We start from the raw sequence: 18360 nt of genomic DNA on the forward strand, positions 1-18360 counted from the left end.
TGTGGAGGCACATCATTAAAAACGACAACTTGAGGTCAAATAATTCAAGGTTCAATTTGTCATTCCAAAAGTTCAACTGGACTAATTACTAACTGATTGGACCAAATGGGGCAAATGTTTAAATAAAGTGAAACAAAAGCTTAAAGAACATAGATTTGATAAATCCTGACGTTTATGAAATACTCATCTCCACCCCCAGCGATACTTCAAAAATACCACTCCTCAACAGACTTTCTTCCCTACTATTTTTGGCCCCTTAACAGTGTGAGAACAAATGTACAGTCGAACAAGATCATGTCACACTCTCCACCATCTGCTGGACCCAAAGTAGCTCCATTAGCTTTGTTTTGTATTTAGACACCACATGCACGGCATGAGTGGTTAATGTTTTGTGTATATTTATCGATACGACAGACACATTAACTTTAATATAAAATGACTGAAGAATAACTGAAATGAAAGCCACAATAACCCTAAATGATTAATAGAAGAACGGTTGTCTGCTGCTCACCTTGCTGAGGCTGGAGCTGAGGCCTGTTTGGTCCCAGTTGTGGACCACGATGTGGCCCCATGCCAGGATACATTTGCCCCGCGTTGGGGGGCATGTTGTGGGGCTGCTGGTGTTGGGGGTGTGGGGACGATAAAGGGGTTTGTGGAGGTCTCTGTGTGTGGGCCAAAGCATTAGATGGAGACTGCAGGGATGGGTACCCTGCGACCTCTGAGGGCCCAGGTAGTCCTGCACTAGGAGGTCTCCCTTGCTGGGGAGGAGGAGTTGGGGTACCCAAAACCCGCATGGGAGACATAGATGAGGGGGAGGGGTAAGATCCCTGAGCTGGTGGGGCAAGGTGGGTCTGGGATTGGTTTGGGGGCTGGGGCAGATTCTGGGGGTGGTTTAAGGGGTGCATAGGCTGGCCCTGCTGTGCTCCCTGCTGCATTGGGTTAGCAAGGGTTTGAAGGGGCTGGGACTGGTGTGCTGCTCCAGGGGGGTATCGCTGTCCCTGTTGACTTGTTGCTGAGCCGGATCCCTGGGTAAACCTCTGGCCAAGCTGACCTGGTGCCATGGTCTGGCTGGGGTTTGCACTGACATTAGCATTAGCACCTTGGCCCATCCCAGGTCCCATGGCACCATACTGTGCCTGATAACCTGGGTACTGAGTACCTCCAAATGGTGCCATGCTCTGTTGGTGCTGGTGGGGGTGTTGAGGTTGTCTAGAGGGGGAGTGAGGGTATCTAGGTGTGTGGCCCATGTTGGGATAGCCCTGGGATTGTGACTGAGGCTGAGGATGTCTCATTTGGGAGCCTCCCATCCCAACATGTCCCAAGTAGTGAGCTGGGTCCTGAGCAGGAGGCGGGGCCATGCTCTGTGAAGGGTAGTGTTGGTTCATGCGAGCTGCACTCGATGTAGGTGGACCTTGCATCCCACTATAATTGCCTTGAGACATCTGGTAGCTTCCCATCTGGTTGGGGCCGCCTCCCGGTGCGGCCGGTGCCTGCTGATACACTGTTCTGCTCTGCGGTTGCTGGCCCCAAACACCACCTCCACCTGCTCCAGCATCACCTTGGTAACCGTGGTGAGGATTACTTGAGTTAGTGGGGTTATTATGGTAGTGGGACGCCATGCCATTAATGGCCGTGTTCACATTTGGTGGCCCCTGGGTAGGACCATTCTGGGCCATCAAACGTCCTCCTGGGGCACCAGTCTGGTCATAGCTCGTGTAGGGGCTGTGGTCAAACATTTGCCCCATTTTAGGCTGCCCTGGACCAGGCCCAGCCCCATGGATCATCCCCTGGTGGTAACCCCTGTTTCCTTGGTGCTCATGGTTCAGAGAGGGATTAGTCTGCTGGGCTAGTGGATTGGCTTGGCCAGAGGCTGGCTGCTGAGGAAAGCAGTCTCCTAAACCATCTAATCCATCTGAGAACAGCCCTGCATCGTCCCCAAATAAGCTCAACATCGCTGGGTCCGCCATGGCTGGGTGGTGGCCCGCAGATGGAGGGAGGTGTGTTGTGCAATGAAGAGCTAATGAGATAGCTGCTGGTTTGAATCGTTCTACTCCATGATCTTCAATAAGGTTGCTGAAAGAACAGAAAGGAGGGAAGGGGCAAGAAAGACAAAATGTGGAATTAGTATTAGGTATTCACAATGGCAACTGGATAGTGTATGTTCAAATCAAGTGCTATGATAAGTTCATCTGCATCTCAGTATCAATAAGCTGCCTTTATTTTATGGCACATTGAATATAAAGAAAGCAAGAAGCCAACGTGTAAAAATCTGGACATGAGGCTTAGGTAAAGATGTTGCTGCCAGTGTTTCTCAAATTATTTATCATGATTTTAGTTATTAAAAATATTTTTTTCTTTTAGACTGAGGTGAGGGGGGTTAAAGAAAAAAAAAAACACAAAAAAAAAAATGTAATTTAGATCACCCCCTACCCCCCACCCCAAAAGAAATCCCTTGTACCCATTTAGGAGGGAAAAAGAAAAGAAAAACTCCCTAAACGGTCAGAGACTCACAAACACATTTCACAGCAGTGGTTAGCCCCAAAACCCTGCCCCCAGCTCCATTTTACAACCAAACAAAAGAACTCTCTTTTCCAACACACACTTGGAGTCATTGAGTGTGTGTTAGAACAAAGGGCCAAGCAGATGCAACTCTGAACAGCAGCAGCTGCCATCTAGCAAGAAATCAGCTAGCCAACAGGGCAGAGAGCCTTTGAGTAAACCAGTCAGGTTGCTAGCCAGTTGACCGAGCCACTAACAACTCGGTCAGTCCAGGCAGATGTTTGAGGACAAGGGAACAAACCACCTGCTGGTTATTTTTCTTCTTTTAAGGCCGGAAATTCAAAAGCAAAATCCATATTGGAGAGATCCCATTTCTTATAAAAAAAATAGCTGCATTTGTGTGTTCAAACAAGAAAAACTGATACATATTTAATTGTCATCGAAGGGACTGAGCGGCCCACACAACACTCCACTCTGTGTGAACAAGAGGGTTTAGGTAGGTGGATCTAAGCATGCATGAGTGAGCGTGTAGTGAAGGCCGGGACAGGGAGGAGGTGGGGGAGGTTTGCTTGTTGCTTCTCTGCACTGCAAAAACAACACCCAAGCCCATGCATAGATGCTACAGAGTTCCCCTTCTGGCACCTCATTCATTCCTTCACCTCACTTTACCCCTCCCACCCACCATTTTAGCTGCTCATTGGTTAATGACAGGGTGGCAGGTATTGAGGAGGAAACATTATTTATTTCCTAAAACAAACAGAGCAAGCGCATTATTTAACTAATTTCCCTCTGAAATATTTTCTCCCACAGAATTAAATTGCCGTCCCCCACACAATCTGTCCTTTCAAACTATTTTCCGTCACTGTAGTAGTACCAATAACCGTAGTCGAGGTTGAGGAGGAAAAAGAAAAAGCAGCAGGTTAACATCTGGGTTTAAGTGCAGTCTTGTTGATGCATTTTACAAAAGGAGAGTTACAGCCAGTATAGCTTGGATCTCCTTTGCAGAGCCGTGACTGCATTTTTGCTACGGTGCAACAGTACTGGTACTGCTAGTGTTTGTGGAGGAAAATTAGTTCACATCCCCCTTTCTACCGTCTGGCAGATGTTTTCTCTTCAGCTTTACTCAACTGGATAAAACTGATAGAGCTGATTGGTCCATCTGCCTTTCGCTCCTTCCAGCATCTGCTCATAAACTCTGAACACCCCCCCCCCCAAAAAAAAGGAAAATCTATTTTCTCTTCAGTAATCCCAAAGTCAAACGTTCAGTTTGTCTCATTCGCTAAAAAACAGCACTAGGGAGATTGAAGTGACAGTTAAAAACCATATCAAGACTATAACTGACATAACTAGTGAATTATGTACGTAGTGTAGGTATAAAAAAAAGGAAAAAAAAAAAAAAAAGTACTGATTATCGATTTCATAGTTTTAACAACGGGTACATCATTCATGAAATGCAGTCCATCAATCCATCAATCAGTCCATCAATCAAAAATATTCTAATTTAATTTGTCAGCGATGTTTATTGTCAGATGGTAATCTTTGTGGCTTTTGGATATTCAATGATTATGCATTTATTTAATCTGCTTCTAGATAAAATACATATATAAAGAGCTATAAAACATGACCATTTCCTCTGCGTTTTGAGTTTCTAGTACTTTTTTGTCCAGCGGGGTTGAGCTAGGGTAGAGGAGGGTGTAAGTGAAGCATTAAATCAACAGTAATCAGAAATAGAAATAAGCTACAACATTTTGTTATGGCCAGTTTTGCAAAGGGTATGAAAGTTTCAGTCAAAGTGTATTTTTGTTATATTTGCAGAAATTAGCACAATTTTCACGTAATATACACATTTGAGAAACATGCAGCTGCAGCTCCCAAAGCAGTTTACAGGTTTACACAGCTCCAGGCGCAGCTCCTTCATCAGAGCCAGGGGGTGCATTTACAGGACGTGCTAACATGCTCCAGACAACCCCACACCCTCATGCTTCAAGTAAATCCACCGCTTGAGGAAGACTGGATATGAAACAGTAAAACAAGGTTCATCAGTTATCAATAGTATTTACCTTCATTGTTATATTATTGATTTATTCTCAGGTATCGGTTCTCTGACACCTTGGATCTCCGTAGTAACGCAACTACACAGCTCAGTAAAGGTAAAGGAGTGGTAAAGGTTGGGAGGGGCATGAGCGTTGTTATGCGCTCAAATTATCTAGCCAGTTATCTGTTTTTTGGGAAGTTCCCAGCTACAGCTTTAATGCCTAAGTGGAAAACCCCTGTCTATTAATGGGCATCAATAAAAAACATAAGACAGAACATCATTTTTACCAAACAAGATAGTGAAATGTAGACTTGTTGGAGAACTTCGTCACAGTCTGGTCAGTAACTGGAACAATGGATTGTGGGCGCTGGCAAGGATGTTAATATTAGAATAATAAAGGCATTATGTTACTTTTAATGTTAACAAGCTAAAATCTATTCAATATATTAGATGTATTAAATATATTCAATTAAGTGAAAAGATCCAACGAAAACCAAAGGCTGCATTAAGTGATCTTTGATTCAATTCATTTGAGGCGCCGCTTCACAACAAAAAGTAATCTTAGGGCACTTTAAAAGGAAACAAATTAAAAGGGGTCCAATCAAATAATGTCAAATTCAACCATTTATAATCAATTATGTTACAATTCACTACTCATTTGAGTCCATTTTGAATCCAATAAATTCAAATACACATTAATACCAGTTCATGAACAGCAGCCTGGTTAAAGACGCCAGAAAAGTTGCGTAAAATATTGACATTGATTCAGTCCCCACATCATGAGCATGCAAACTCACTCGTCCCAGACAAACGGCACTGTTAGGACGGGATAGATGTTTTAGTTAGTTTTGTATGTGAGGAAATGTTGGACGAAATTGCAAAAATGTAATCTGAGTTATGTAGATCATAAGGCCAGTTTCATAACAGCAGCGAGATGTTAGTATCAATTAACTACTACCTTAAGATGGCGAGTGTGGGTTTCCCAACCACAGACCCCTCTGCTGCTTCATTGTTATAACTTTCAGTGTTTTTATTCTGTATTTAGCTTTGCTAACGGACAGAAATAAGATCAGCCTCATCTGTGGTTGACGTGATATATTGATGAAATGAAAGTTGACCAGTACCAGTAACATGAAAACTACTCGGGATAGCGTACTGACAATACGGCAGAAAACTCCTTGTGGCTAATGTTTAAGACATTTAGGTGATCAATAAATATTTAAGCTATGGATTTTACTGGAAACCGTAACGCTGTCTCGGACACAAAATAGGCACAACACAGACACGTCACATAGCATGCAACTGCAACCTGGTTCAGGAAATAATCGAGACACGTCTTGCTTAAATTGTGTGGATGCCCTAAGTTTTTTGAGCACAGGAAATAAATCAATCATGTCCCAAAGATACAATGCACACACCACAAACACCAACAGATGTGCAGCCCTCTGGGGTGAAGCAGGCACTTTTCCAAGTTTGTTGGAAGTCTTAGTTGGAGTTTCTTTTAAATGTGTAAATTCCAGGCTTTTACCTTCTAGGAGACAAACAGGACACTGACTCAGTGGACAGCATTACAATAATGCAGTGAATTATAGTAAAAAAAAAAAAAAAAGCCTTTGAGGCATTCGAGTCTTTCTGCTGAAAGCTTGTACAACGCCTGGCAAAGTCTTCTCCCTTTGTTGTGTAAATAGGATTCAGTGTTTTCCATCATGTCTGTCTGAACTATCAACAAACAGACATTTGACAATATGGTTTTCACCATCAGAAAAGGCCAACCAGACCGGGAACATGAACGTTAATCTACAAATTTGTCATTAATCAAGTGACGATGATGCAGTCAACTGACGCACTCATAAACAAACAAATATGAGGCGTTAAAAGGTTTGTTCACATGGTAAACCTTTATTGCGAGGAAAAAAAAAAAAAAAAAGACACACACACACCTCTATATCTCTACATCTACACACACGTGCAGAAACTCTACTGCGGGCTCAACAGCATGCATGTCAATGGCGTCACACAACTACTTTTATGGGGTGCTGACGATGCAAATTCACTAGGATGGACTGTGAAACCTTTATGACACATCCAAGTACACCAACTTAACACATTTAATCAGCAGGGGATCCTGTGAAGACACGCCCTGGTGCACAACACATTGCTTACAGCAGACAGAAATATATATATATATATATATATATATATATATATATATAGATAGTCACTAGGAATGCGGCTGTATAAGAGACAGACATGTCATGTTCAGCTTCTGACAAAAGTCCATGGAAAAGTTCATAATGAGCGGCGAATATTGTAATAAAATGAGCAGTGACCGTCAAAACATGTTTTCAAACGTCAGTGAAGCTCATGAAATCTCACAATTTATTTCAACTACCTTTGTCCTTGTGTATTTGGTATGCAAGTGCTTTCATTACTTCAATTTTACAAATGGTTTTTGTACATATCCCCCTTTAGGTTTCTTCCTTGAAATAATAAATGGATATTTGTAGTATAAGATCAAACATGGCTTTGTCTTTATCAAATCACACTTCAATTATGTCGTCTGATCAATTTTATCACTGCTGTTTTAAGTACACATTATTATTGCTCTATTTTTCAATTTCCATGCATCTTTAATCACCTCTGTTATGATTTAATTTTGGTTATATCAGCCCTCAGAAGCATCTGATTTGCCTTCTGAAAGTCCAGCATGGGTGATGAACTCTCACTTTAACATGAACAGGAAAATGACCTGGTGATGCTCACAAGGGAAAAGCAGTAATGTGTGTTGGCACTTAGACACCACAGAGGAATTGACAAGAGTTAATGAGGATTGAGAAGACATCCCAAGCAAAAAACGTTGCTGCAGGGGCTCACGAGCGTTGTCCATGATGGCTGGGCTCATGAATGCACTCACTTCAGCTTAGACGGTATGAACGGGGCACTTTAACTCTGCTCTCTGCTCCCATACAAACCCTCAAGTCTTTTAGTGGTTTGCATGCTCAGCAGCTACAGACACAAAGTCTTCAATCATTTCCTCCTTCCTCCAACAGGATTCCAATACACGGACCTCACCAGGCTCCAGTTGTGAGTAAACCAGCTTGTAGTACACAGAAGGGCTGCAACCATAACATCGTTAAACCATGTGGATATCAGGTGAATGAGCCGGGACCCACAGTGGATCAAGGCTGCTGCAACGTGCAGTCAAATCAGCCCACGATCCAGGTAGCTTGGCAAACTGCAATGGGTCTAACCCAGCTGAGCGCGGGGCAAATGGCTCAGTGTCCCAGTGGAGTTACATTAGTCCTCATCCCAGATGTCGTTTCAGTAGCAATACTTGGAATGAAGAAGTTCAGACAGATTTGATAAGAATAATTTAAGGTCATATTAATTAGCATCATAGTTTAGATAATCCAAGTCAGCCAAACAAAATGATGACGTGTGACTGACAAGGTGCGAATGTTACATCTGGCTTTTCCTTCTGCCAATTTGCAGCATGTCACTTCAGTCTATGAAGGGGGGAAAAAAACCACTGCAAACACTTTCAAGAAAAACGTCACAACTTCTTATACAATCCATTCAGAAACTCCACAAAATTAACTAATTAGGATCTGATAAAACATATGCATGCATTTACTTTTCAAGCCTGGAAAACATCACAACGTTTTGAAAAACAAAACCATCAGCAATTATTTTAGAAAACACCAATAAATTCCAAAGCAAAGGCGATAATCTACTGTGTCCACTTGCCTCAGGGGCCAAAAAATAAAATGATTAAGTGGACAGCTTTATTTTCCTAAAAACCTTTTGGAAGATAATTTTAAAACAGAGCCCACGGTCTGATTGGATATGACAAGGTAGAGTAGAACTATGGATAACAGATTAGTTCTGGTATAAACTGGAAACCTTATCAAAAATGTAATTTACAGCATTATGCTTAGTGGACAATTTAAACTTCGAATTATCTTATTTAAAAAGGTAACAATTTAAAAAATGTGAATTCCTTTTAAAAAAAAAAAAAAAAAAAAAAAAAAAACATTTAGGGTCATAACACGTGTGTGTGTGTTCGTTTGTGTGTATATATATATATATATATATATATATATATATATATAAAAAAAACACCAGCTGATCAATCGTCAAAAGTAAGACCACTAAGACAATTATTACTCCATCATGCCAGAAACTTAAGGCTGGATTATGGTTCTGCGTTAAACCGACGACGAGCATGCGCCGCAGGTTGCGCCGCGATGAGCACCCCACGGCGCACCTCCCAAAAATTGTAACTACGCATCAAGAGGTCGCAGATCAACACAGACCGAGGGGGCTGTGATTGGTTCACTTGGTAGCAACGCATATCCGGTTTGTGAAGCAGTCGTGAACTTTCAGCACTCTTTTCTTCGTGTCTTTGATTTTTTTTGCACAATAATTGTCCTTATCTCTTTGATTCACTGTGACCGGAAAAGTGGGATAAACCATTCAGGAAAAGAACGCACGCCCCTAGCACTCACGGGGGGTACTGCACCGTGGCGAAATGGAGTGGCAGAGAAGTCCGAAGGGTTCATGACGGCGTCACGGCAACGGCGTAGGCTCTGCGTTGGTTTAACGTAGAACCATAATCCAGGCTTTAGACGATCTCTCTCTGATGTTTTCAGTTATTCAGATTTATTGAAATTAACCATCCAAAAAAATGTATTCATAAGCCACAAAACAGCATTTTAGTTTGTTTTTTGTCACAATAAATCATAAAACTAACGGTTTGGTGTGGCGCTCTGATCTGACAGCGGTGACCAGATGTCCTTTTTTTCTTCAGTTGATAACTAAACTGTCACTAAAGTGCAATTAAACCCTTCACACTGATAAATAAACTGCATGTGTTGTACAACCACCATGTTTCAGCTGGATAATTTTAGCAGGTCATCTCAAAACCACTGACTTCACAAGTTGGTTTACAAAGCTTTGGTGATGACCTTAAATAGCTGTTTCTTCAAAAAGGTAGGGAAAGTTAAGAAAAAAAATGTATTAAGTTTTTATGCAGAGTTACGCAAATCTTTGACAGTTCTACCTTAATCCATTAAGTAGTTGTCTAACTCATAACCAACTGTGTGTGAGGACAAAACCAGGCTGCACACCAAGTGGAAAAGCTGGATTGGAAAACCTGCGTGCTGCTGCTAGCTTATACTCAACGCAGCAACTTTGAAGCACTGTTTTCATGAAATTCAATCACTACAGGAAGGGGAAGAAGTTTCACCACGTGCTTATGTGGCAGGTGAGAGTAATTGAGTGCAATTTCACTTCCTCTGCAGCAAGCTACTTTGAAGACAACTGATTTCCTGTCAGCTGTGTCAGATGCACACTCCATCAGATGTGAATTATATGATACAAAATAAATGCAGCTATACAAGCACTTAGGAGCTACAGTGTGTGCAGGCTTGTGTGCAGCTGCCTGTAGATTAAATCAGACGACACAGCTCAAGTTAAAAAGAAGGACATGGATACATCCTTAATCACGTCTCTTTTTGCTTGGCCTTTGGAAGGTGAATCTCATAAGAAGGTGATCATGTGAAGCTTGGACAGAGCTGGACTCATTCCACATCCTTGCTCCCATCGACTTCATTATCTCCAAAGTCACCAATCAATTTCACAGTGAAGCTTGCGTCAGCCATGGAAAAGCTTAGAGCTCTGCTCTTGTCAGCTTTGTTTTCTTTACCACTTCCTCTGCTGCTTCACCCTGAACTTGAGATCTTTTTCTGCCAGTAAACAGAGTCATACATACATGCAAGCACGTGCGCACTTGGGCTGTGGGGCCCAGCTGTCAGTGCTGGAGGAATTAGGTGAATGGTCAGTGCTCCACTTTAGCAGCCAAATCTCAAAAAGGATCAGGCATTCAGCCCTCCATGCATCCCTTCGCTCCACCTACCACAACGCACAAACATTGAGGAACAAGTAAAGCCACATTAACACTGAACGTCGCTGACAGAGCTAATTAAAAAGCACATCTACTCTCATTCAACTTTCTGTCACAGTGCTGCTATGGTGGCTATAATCTGGGTCACTTCAATATATTCTAAGAAACTCACTCATCAGTCATCATTTGATAACTGCAAGCTGAACTGTGCAGCTCGGTCCATTTTCTCAGTGGCACCTGAGCAACAGATCCACCACCGCAGGCACTTGAGGTAATTTGATTTTTTGGTTTGTTTTTGGATGCAGGACTATAGTCCATTTGAACAGTCTCCATCCATCTCACCAACACCCAACCTATTATGACATCGCTGGATTTGTTGGATCTGTCAGCTGTCACAATAACTTGCGACTCAACACCATCTTTACCCCCCCCCCCCCCCCCCTGTACTCACGAGCCCAAACTAAACAACTGTCCTGTGATTGTCATACAATTAACATTACAGTGCCGCTGATATAATTAAATAGATCACTGTATAATCACTTTTATGCCATCAATAAGATCGCAAGTCCTTTTCAAGCACAAGTGCCCCAAATTTTATTAACACAAAAACCCACTAACAATTTATACAATTTTTTCATCAATCAGTAATTAATATGCTAAATTTAATAAAAGGAAAGAATCGGGATATATTCAACTTGCTGGAACTACATTTTTGAGCTGGGTGAACTTTAATGTGATCAGATAAAAAGGAACAGAATGACAACACTAAATGCTTTAAAAAAAATTGGAAACACCAATGGTTAATCAAAACCTTGTTTCTAGGCAAAAATGTGGGGAAAAAAAATGAATATTCAAATTATTGGTCAGTTTTTAAATCTCATGAGAACCATTTGGTCTTCAGAGCATAAGAAAATTTAAATTACATTCAAATTTCCTTGGAATCAAGTGTGATGCTTGATTTATGATATATTCTATCGAAATACTAACAAAATCAGTTTACTTTTCTTAGCATCAAATGTTCATTTCTCTCAGCATTAGGATAGGGGGAAAGCATTAGGAGGGAAAAAATGATTTTCTTTAATGTCTTGAGTTTTCATACGAGAAAAAAATACAAGTCCCAAAATAAAACTGTATAGCGATACTGTAGCTTTGACCTTCATTCCCACTTCAAAGCACAGAGGGAGGGAATTAGCAAAAAAGTTTGGTTCCGTCACCGCTGAAGGGAATTTATGAATATAATTAGCCAATCTACAACTTCTACTTCACCTGAAGCCAAAAAGTAATCATTATTCCAACACACTATACTAAACAGAATTGATATATGAACTGGTGATAACCAGTCATGCTCAGAAACTCACAGAGACTGCAAATCTGTTAAACCACAATTAGAGGCCACCCATTCAGGCTAGCCAAAAACCGCAGAGCAACACTGCCAAGTTAGTTCAACTGAATGGCCTCTCTGGCAGTCAGCAGCATCACACAGTGATTCACTGTTTTGCATCGGAGCTGAGCGCTCATTTTACAGAAAACTGAAACACAAAAAACATCCACCAATGTCCAACCAAGAAAATATTTGTCACTTCTGCACAGATGCACGTTATCGCTGAGGCCTCATGGCATTGTGTGGTTTAAGGTTTGATTTGTGTAACAGGAGCTTGTATAAGTATGATTAATTGTCTGATTATTGTAAATCTTGACAGACGCTGCCGCAGCTTGGAAAGGTTCCCGGTTTTCAGCCAATCGAAGCCCTGCCTCAGGTGATGTAACAGGTAATTTCCTGCAGTTCACGAGAAGATGCAATACTGACATCACGTTCTGTAAACTTCAGCTGGAAAGAAAACTTGCAGACACTGACCCGAGTTTGTTTTTCTTGCTCTGAGCCAGGCTCATAAATTACAGAATTTATTATAAGCGGAAATTTTGTGCACATAAAACCAGCGCCTTCTCGATTCAGAGTAACACGTGGGACCTTATACCAGAGTCTTTTAAAAGATGATTTCTGACTTTACGTGGTTTACTCAACTGGAAGAGTGTATTTTACCAAAAACAGCTTCAAATCACAGAGTGTATTTAGTGTTAGTCTACGATGAAGAAGGAAAGGAGGGAGGAAGATTAGCCAACGGTGGCTCAATGTGGTCCTTTCTGTACTGTTGACAGTTTGGCAGCTAAACTGTCTGTAGCCTCCAGGTTTTACTACAGGCTCTGCCATGTCAACAACACCACCACGTCTCCTCTGAGACGCAGACAAACAAACCCAAGCCAAAGAAGCAAACTACGATAGCTTAGCAGACTAGCAACAAAACTAGAGATCTGAAAAAGTTAAGTGATCTTCCTCTGGAGGACACGTGTGCACCCACGCACCTCCCATTACCACTAAGATCTAAGCCACTATAATTTATACCTTTGTTCCCAAATGGAGGACAGCATGCAGGAGCTGGCTAGCTGTGTGTGTAATTACGCTCAAGTGAGGGGATGCAGGGCCATGTGTCTGAGGCTGGGATTTTAAGCCCGGAAGGAAGGAAAAGAGAAGAGGAGGTGGTGATGATGGTGGTAAAATGAGAGGGGGGGGGGGGGGGGGGTATCAAGAGATGAAGAGAAGGCAGAAAGAAAGAAGCAGTGAAGCTAGATAAATTTTGGTTATTTTACGCACGGCTGCTTTGTTAATGGACAGTGTGTGTGCTGTTTTTGTGTTTGGGGGAGGGGGTGGGGTCAGCAGGAAGGGGCTGTGTTTATCCAATCTGTTCCCTGCCTTTACCATGTGGTAGGAAAAAAAAAAAAAAAGAAAAACCACTGGCCAGCTCTCAGTCTGATCCCAGAGGACACGGAGAAATAAGTAGGCCATAGGAGGTGGACAAGGAACCTGCTAGAGACGGAGGGAGTGTGTGCGCCCACATGCATCCATACACGTACACACACACGTGCTCACTGAGCTTTAGGGAGCTGTGGTGTCTCTGAGACTGGCTCCGGTTTCTTGCGATTATTCATCGGAGTGATGCGCCAGATATACCGCCGAAATGAAAGGGTAAAGAAACAAAAGATGTCCACTCTCTTTTCAGTGTATATGTGGCTGTCTTTTCTAAAATTCAAGCACAAATAAGCACATTTGTTTGGGGACATTTATGTTCCAGTCCTGTGAAGGCAGCTGTTCAGATCAGCAGGGTCATCACGCCTTATGGGCCTGATTCAAAAAACTATGCAGCCTCCTCAGGTTCAGCTCCAACAAATGTTTACTTTCAAACTGTCTCGTGACTGTCTGTGCCTTAAAAGCTTAAATATGTTTTTTTGCTTTGTTATTAAAGTTATTAAAAATTGTTTGATGGACTCAAAGAAATGTGTTAATCACCCCCCAGTCAGCAGTTGGATATTCTGTTTTCACATTTATCAGTAAATGCACCATTAGTAGCAACAGCACTGGTCCAATTCAGAAGTAAATCTGTGCTATTCGGCCAAAACACATTAGAACATCAGCACATTACATCAATTTAGTCAACTCATAAAAAAGATAATCTCCTTTAACAATTAAAAATCTGCCAAACTGGTGATTAATCTTTAAAAACTAATTTTCCAGGTGTTTAAACATTTCCACCTCTAAAAGGTTTCAGCAATACAACAGTAGGCACTTGTCCATCACCCCTAGATTAGCACCAAACATAGAAAAAAAATAATCCTGTAATGGAAACGGCACCAGTTTGAAAAAACTCCAAAATGTTGAATCAACTTTTTTACGCTTTCAGGAGGTGGTTTTTCCAGACGATTCCATAATCTGGACGTTATGTAGCCGGTCAATCAAGTAATCAAAATCCAGTTCTCAGCTGTTTTTGGCCTCATTAATACAATTGTCCTGTAACACCACTTCATTCAAATGATCATTCAGAAGCAAAGCTCTTATGTAATGCGTAATGATGATCATCTGCTGCCTTCATCATCTGGCTATTTTCTCAACAGCAACAATCGCAATAACTTATTTAAAACAAAAAATGTTTCAGTCCGCCTTCTTCAACGTTGAGATTTTCTTTTTCGTCGTTTTGGAGAGACGTCTCGCAGGACGAGATACGCCGAAAGTTACAAGAATTACACTAATTCGAAGAACAGCGATCGATGGAAACACCAACCCCCTGCAGCGCTGCCTATATCCAACTTTCAGATTCCATTTTCTTTTGCGCAAAAGTGTCATGGAAACATGGCTTGTATGACAGTTTCAGCAGTTGAGTTACAATTCTGGTGGGGAAAAAAAGGACGGTAAACACTTTAATAATCAACTGTTTTGGTTAATAAAAAAGAAAAATAGCAGTTTTCTTAATGTCACAATGTGTTTCACAAAAAGGCAAGCCTGATGTATTAAACAAGGCCCAAAGGTTTTCACAAACATGAATGGTTTTATAAGCCGAGTTTATCGTGCAACCCAGGGGGAGGAGGGTCACACCCAATTTTCAATTGGTTTATTTTCTCCTAAAAGAAAAAAAATATATATATATATTTTTCATTTAAATACAAGAAAAACTATAAAATGATACCTAAAGCTTATTAAATATGACGACTGAAGTTTAATCCCAACATTCAACGACTCAATTCTAAAATATGGACAGTAATAAGTGTATAAATGAGCACATACACTATAAACAAACAATAGTAAGCTGCATTGTGCCTGGGGGAGACTGGTTTTAGCAGGTGGAAGAACCGCGACTATCTGTACCATCTTTCCACCAGGTGCTGTTTTTATGATGGGATCCTGCAGGAAAACAATCCTGCCAGTGTTTCCTGGTTCCCACCACCTCTTGGTGCTTGTAGAAAGTGCTGTACACTTCTGCCACTCGTTTAGGACACTGGAAGAAACCAAATTTGCAGCTACCTGTAGCTACCAGGGTTAGCATGACACACACTCAGATGTGATGCTAAAATGAAATGGTTGCATTGCTACCTTAAGCTGCCTCAGACTACAGACAACTAAAATACACTTTACAGAAGACAGTGGATGGCACAATATCCGACGTCGCAAACACAAACCACTTCCCAGTGACTGACAACTTTTGGGAAAACTATTCACCATCAACAACACATTCAGCTACATTGCAGATTTTCCTGTCTGAAGGTAAGTGGGAGAGCATTGGTGACACTACAGAACCTTGTGGATGTGGCAGCATAACAATAATAATAATAGTGAACGTTAACAAAAAAATCTGTTTTTATTTTACAGACAATCCTGTAGACTATAAATGTGAGTGAATCAGAAACCGCCCGGCATTAAAGCGACAGTCCTGGATTCAAAGTTCAAGGTGGGGGGACAGCATCCTTTAAAGACCAATGCAGCTGGAGGTTTTAGTGCACTTTAAACCTTGTAATCTACTTCTGGGTTTTGACAACAAGGATAATTCTCTAAAGCTTGTCTCGGCCAGAAGAACAAAAAAAAAGTGCTTCCAATTTGACAACAACATATGCAAACTACGTGTTAGGTGCAACAGCATTCAGTTCTGGACAGGAAACCGTTGTTGATGCATCAACTGTTCTACAACTTTGTCTTGAGATTCCTCTGAAATCATGGATTACACACTTGAACCAGCTTATTTTAAACTTAAAACCCTTCCTTACACCTTTTCATGCAATCGTTCTACTACTGATGTTTGAATTATAACCAGAAACTTGTATCGAGGCTGTAAACCCAAATGAGGATCAGACATGTAACAGCTGCAGGTGAGGGGGAAAATTGTTGGTTGGTGATGCAAATGACTTTGCAGTGTGGTACCAAGTTACAGACTTTGGGGAAAACCCAGCAACCTCGATCAAATGTTCAAAGCCTGCCATACCTCCCAAGTCTACAGGTTGTTGTGACAAAGTGGGAATTTTTACAGATTAAAGGAATTTTACCAAAACCATCAGCACCTTTGGGCTGTGTATCCCTGTTCAGTAAAGGTCAAAAAGGTTTCAGGGGCACTTATGTGCAACACAAACGTCACAAGGGATTTCCTGAATATTTACATATTTCATACATATACATTTCAATTTATACAGAAAATATGAATCGTGTACAAGTTTAAAACTCTGGATTTTCATTAGGAATTTCCCTCAAAACCAAGAAAACCTTAAGCATACCTCCATGTACAAGCAAACAGCTCACAATCTGAAAATATACAGCAAGCTATAAAAGGCCCAACCCCCCCAGTCCTGCTTCATCGGTCACAGCTATAGACAGGCCCTTTCCAACCAATAGCACGGGCTGCATCGTTCCTATAAAGATGTGGTTAACTTCTAACCTGAGACCCACCTCTTTTACAGAATCAGGGTACATCACATAATCAAGTGTTTAAATGAAAGGCTTTAAGATACAGCTACTGGCAGTTTGTGTTGTCTGGGCATAAAACAAAAGACAAAGTGAGTTACATTTGATATAAACTGCTGATGTGCTGTACAGCAAGGGTGCAATGATTAGATGACATCAGCAAAAAATAAAATTTCAACAAAGTGAGGCTTCATCCTGCTTCCTATCTCTGCTAAGAATTGAGCAGCGCAATAGCATTAAGCCGCTATTGTCACCACATGTTCTTCAACAGAGAGGCATTTTCCTGCTTTTCCATCTCTGCTGAGAGTTGCACATGCCTAATAGAGCACAGCGCCATGTAAACAATATGGCGGCGGCTAATGCAAAACTAAAGCGATGGAGCAGCGAAGTTCATTAAAAGATGGATTTTTGAATGAAGTGTCCATTTTCCTTGTCTTTTATTTTTAGTTATCACATTATTTTACAGCCTCATGCGAAATGTAAAAGCTGAGAGCTAAATAAGAGCCATTTAAAAATTAGATTCATAATACTCATTAGCCGCCTAATCGTTTGAGTATTCGATGACTAGTCGACTATCAGAATAGTCCTTAGTTGCAGCCCTACTGCACAGACGACTAAAATAAGATGCACAAGCGCTTAAGATGAGAATTGTTTATTTGAACATAGACAAAGGGAGGAAAGAAGCAGAGCTTTCTATTTGTGTTATGATTTATTCAGAATGGAAATGGGAAAAGAAAGGGCAAACGCGGGTAATGGGATGTATTAGGACACAGACATTGTCTGTGTTAGAAAGAGTCAACCAGATATCTGACAGGCTAGATAAGTCAGCAGTGAGAGGAGGCTTGGCAACACTTGAGTAGGCATCTTCAAAACGCCTTTGACTTGTTCAAACTTAACAACCGAGTGCCAACGGAGACCAACTGCTCACTGATTTCCCCCCTCAAAATCATGTAGTGTAAAAGCATCCTGGCTTGTGAAAACATGTTAATGTAATCTTTCCAGTCAGACACAGAACTTTTTTCTTTGAATCTACTTTTTCTTCTCTAACCCATCTCAGTCTTCTGGCAGTATCCATAAGGAAGCAGCAATTAACCTTTCATCAGCTACATGAAACACTTAATAAAATGGTGATATGTAAAATGCATGGAGGTAGAAGGGGAAGAAGGGAAGCTGATGGGATTTTCACAGCACTGAGGACGTGGTTCAACAATGAGACGAGCAGCTGCAATACGACAAACTTCCAAATATTTTCAAGTGGAGAGTCCTTGGACTTGCCTCTGCTTATCTGTTTCCCAGCGGCAGTGAGGTTTGTGAGGAGCATGTGGATGGAGAGAAGAAGTATCCACACCAGCGGAGGTCAGAGACAGATTAAAAAGGCACTGACACGTTTTGGTCATGGGAGTACTTGACAGCAAATCTCCTCCAACACAGAAAAACACATGCAACCCACACACAAATACTTGAAATCTGTATTTTTGCCAGCCTCTCTTCTAGGCACAGCACTTGGTCCAGAAGGCCCTCACTGCAGGAGGAGGGTGGGGGTTGGGGAGGCAACAGCAGAGAGGAGGGGGCAGAGAGTGAGACAGGTGAGAGGGAGGGATGAGAGAGGAAGAGAGACAGTGATGACACTCAGTTTTGAATGTCACC

General features: G+C 41.5%; 1 protein-coding gene across 2 annotated transcripts in view; it reads right to left on the reverse strand.

Annotated features, from left to right (window-relative positions):
* chd7 (chromodomain helicase DNA binding protein 7) overlaps positions 1 to 18360 on the reverse strand; it is an 81616-nt gene that overhangs the window by 58033 nt on the left and 5223 nt on the right. For both annotated transcript variants that reach the window (XM_061731994.1, XM_061731995.1), the window contains exon 2: positions 512 to 2073. In XM_061731994.1, the coding sequence (XP_061587978.1) occupies positions 512 to 1967 (1456 nt within the window). In that variant the 5' untranslated portion in view covers positions 1968 to 2073. The remainder of the gene's footprint in view (positions 1 to 511; positions 2074 to 18360) is intronic.

Source organism: Cololabis saira, chromosome 10 (assembly GCF_033807715.1).
Source record: "Cololabis saira isolate AMF1-May2022 chromosome 10, fColSai1.1, whole genome shotgun sequence".
NCBI lineage: Eukaryota > Metazoa > Chordata > Actinopteri > Beloniformes > Belonidae > Cololabis > Cololabis saira.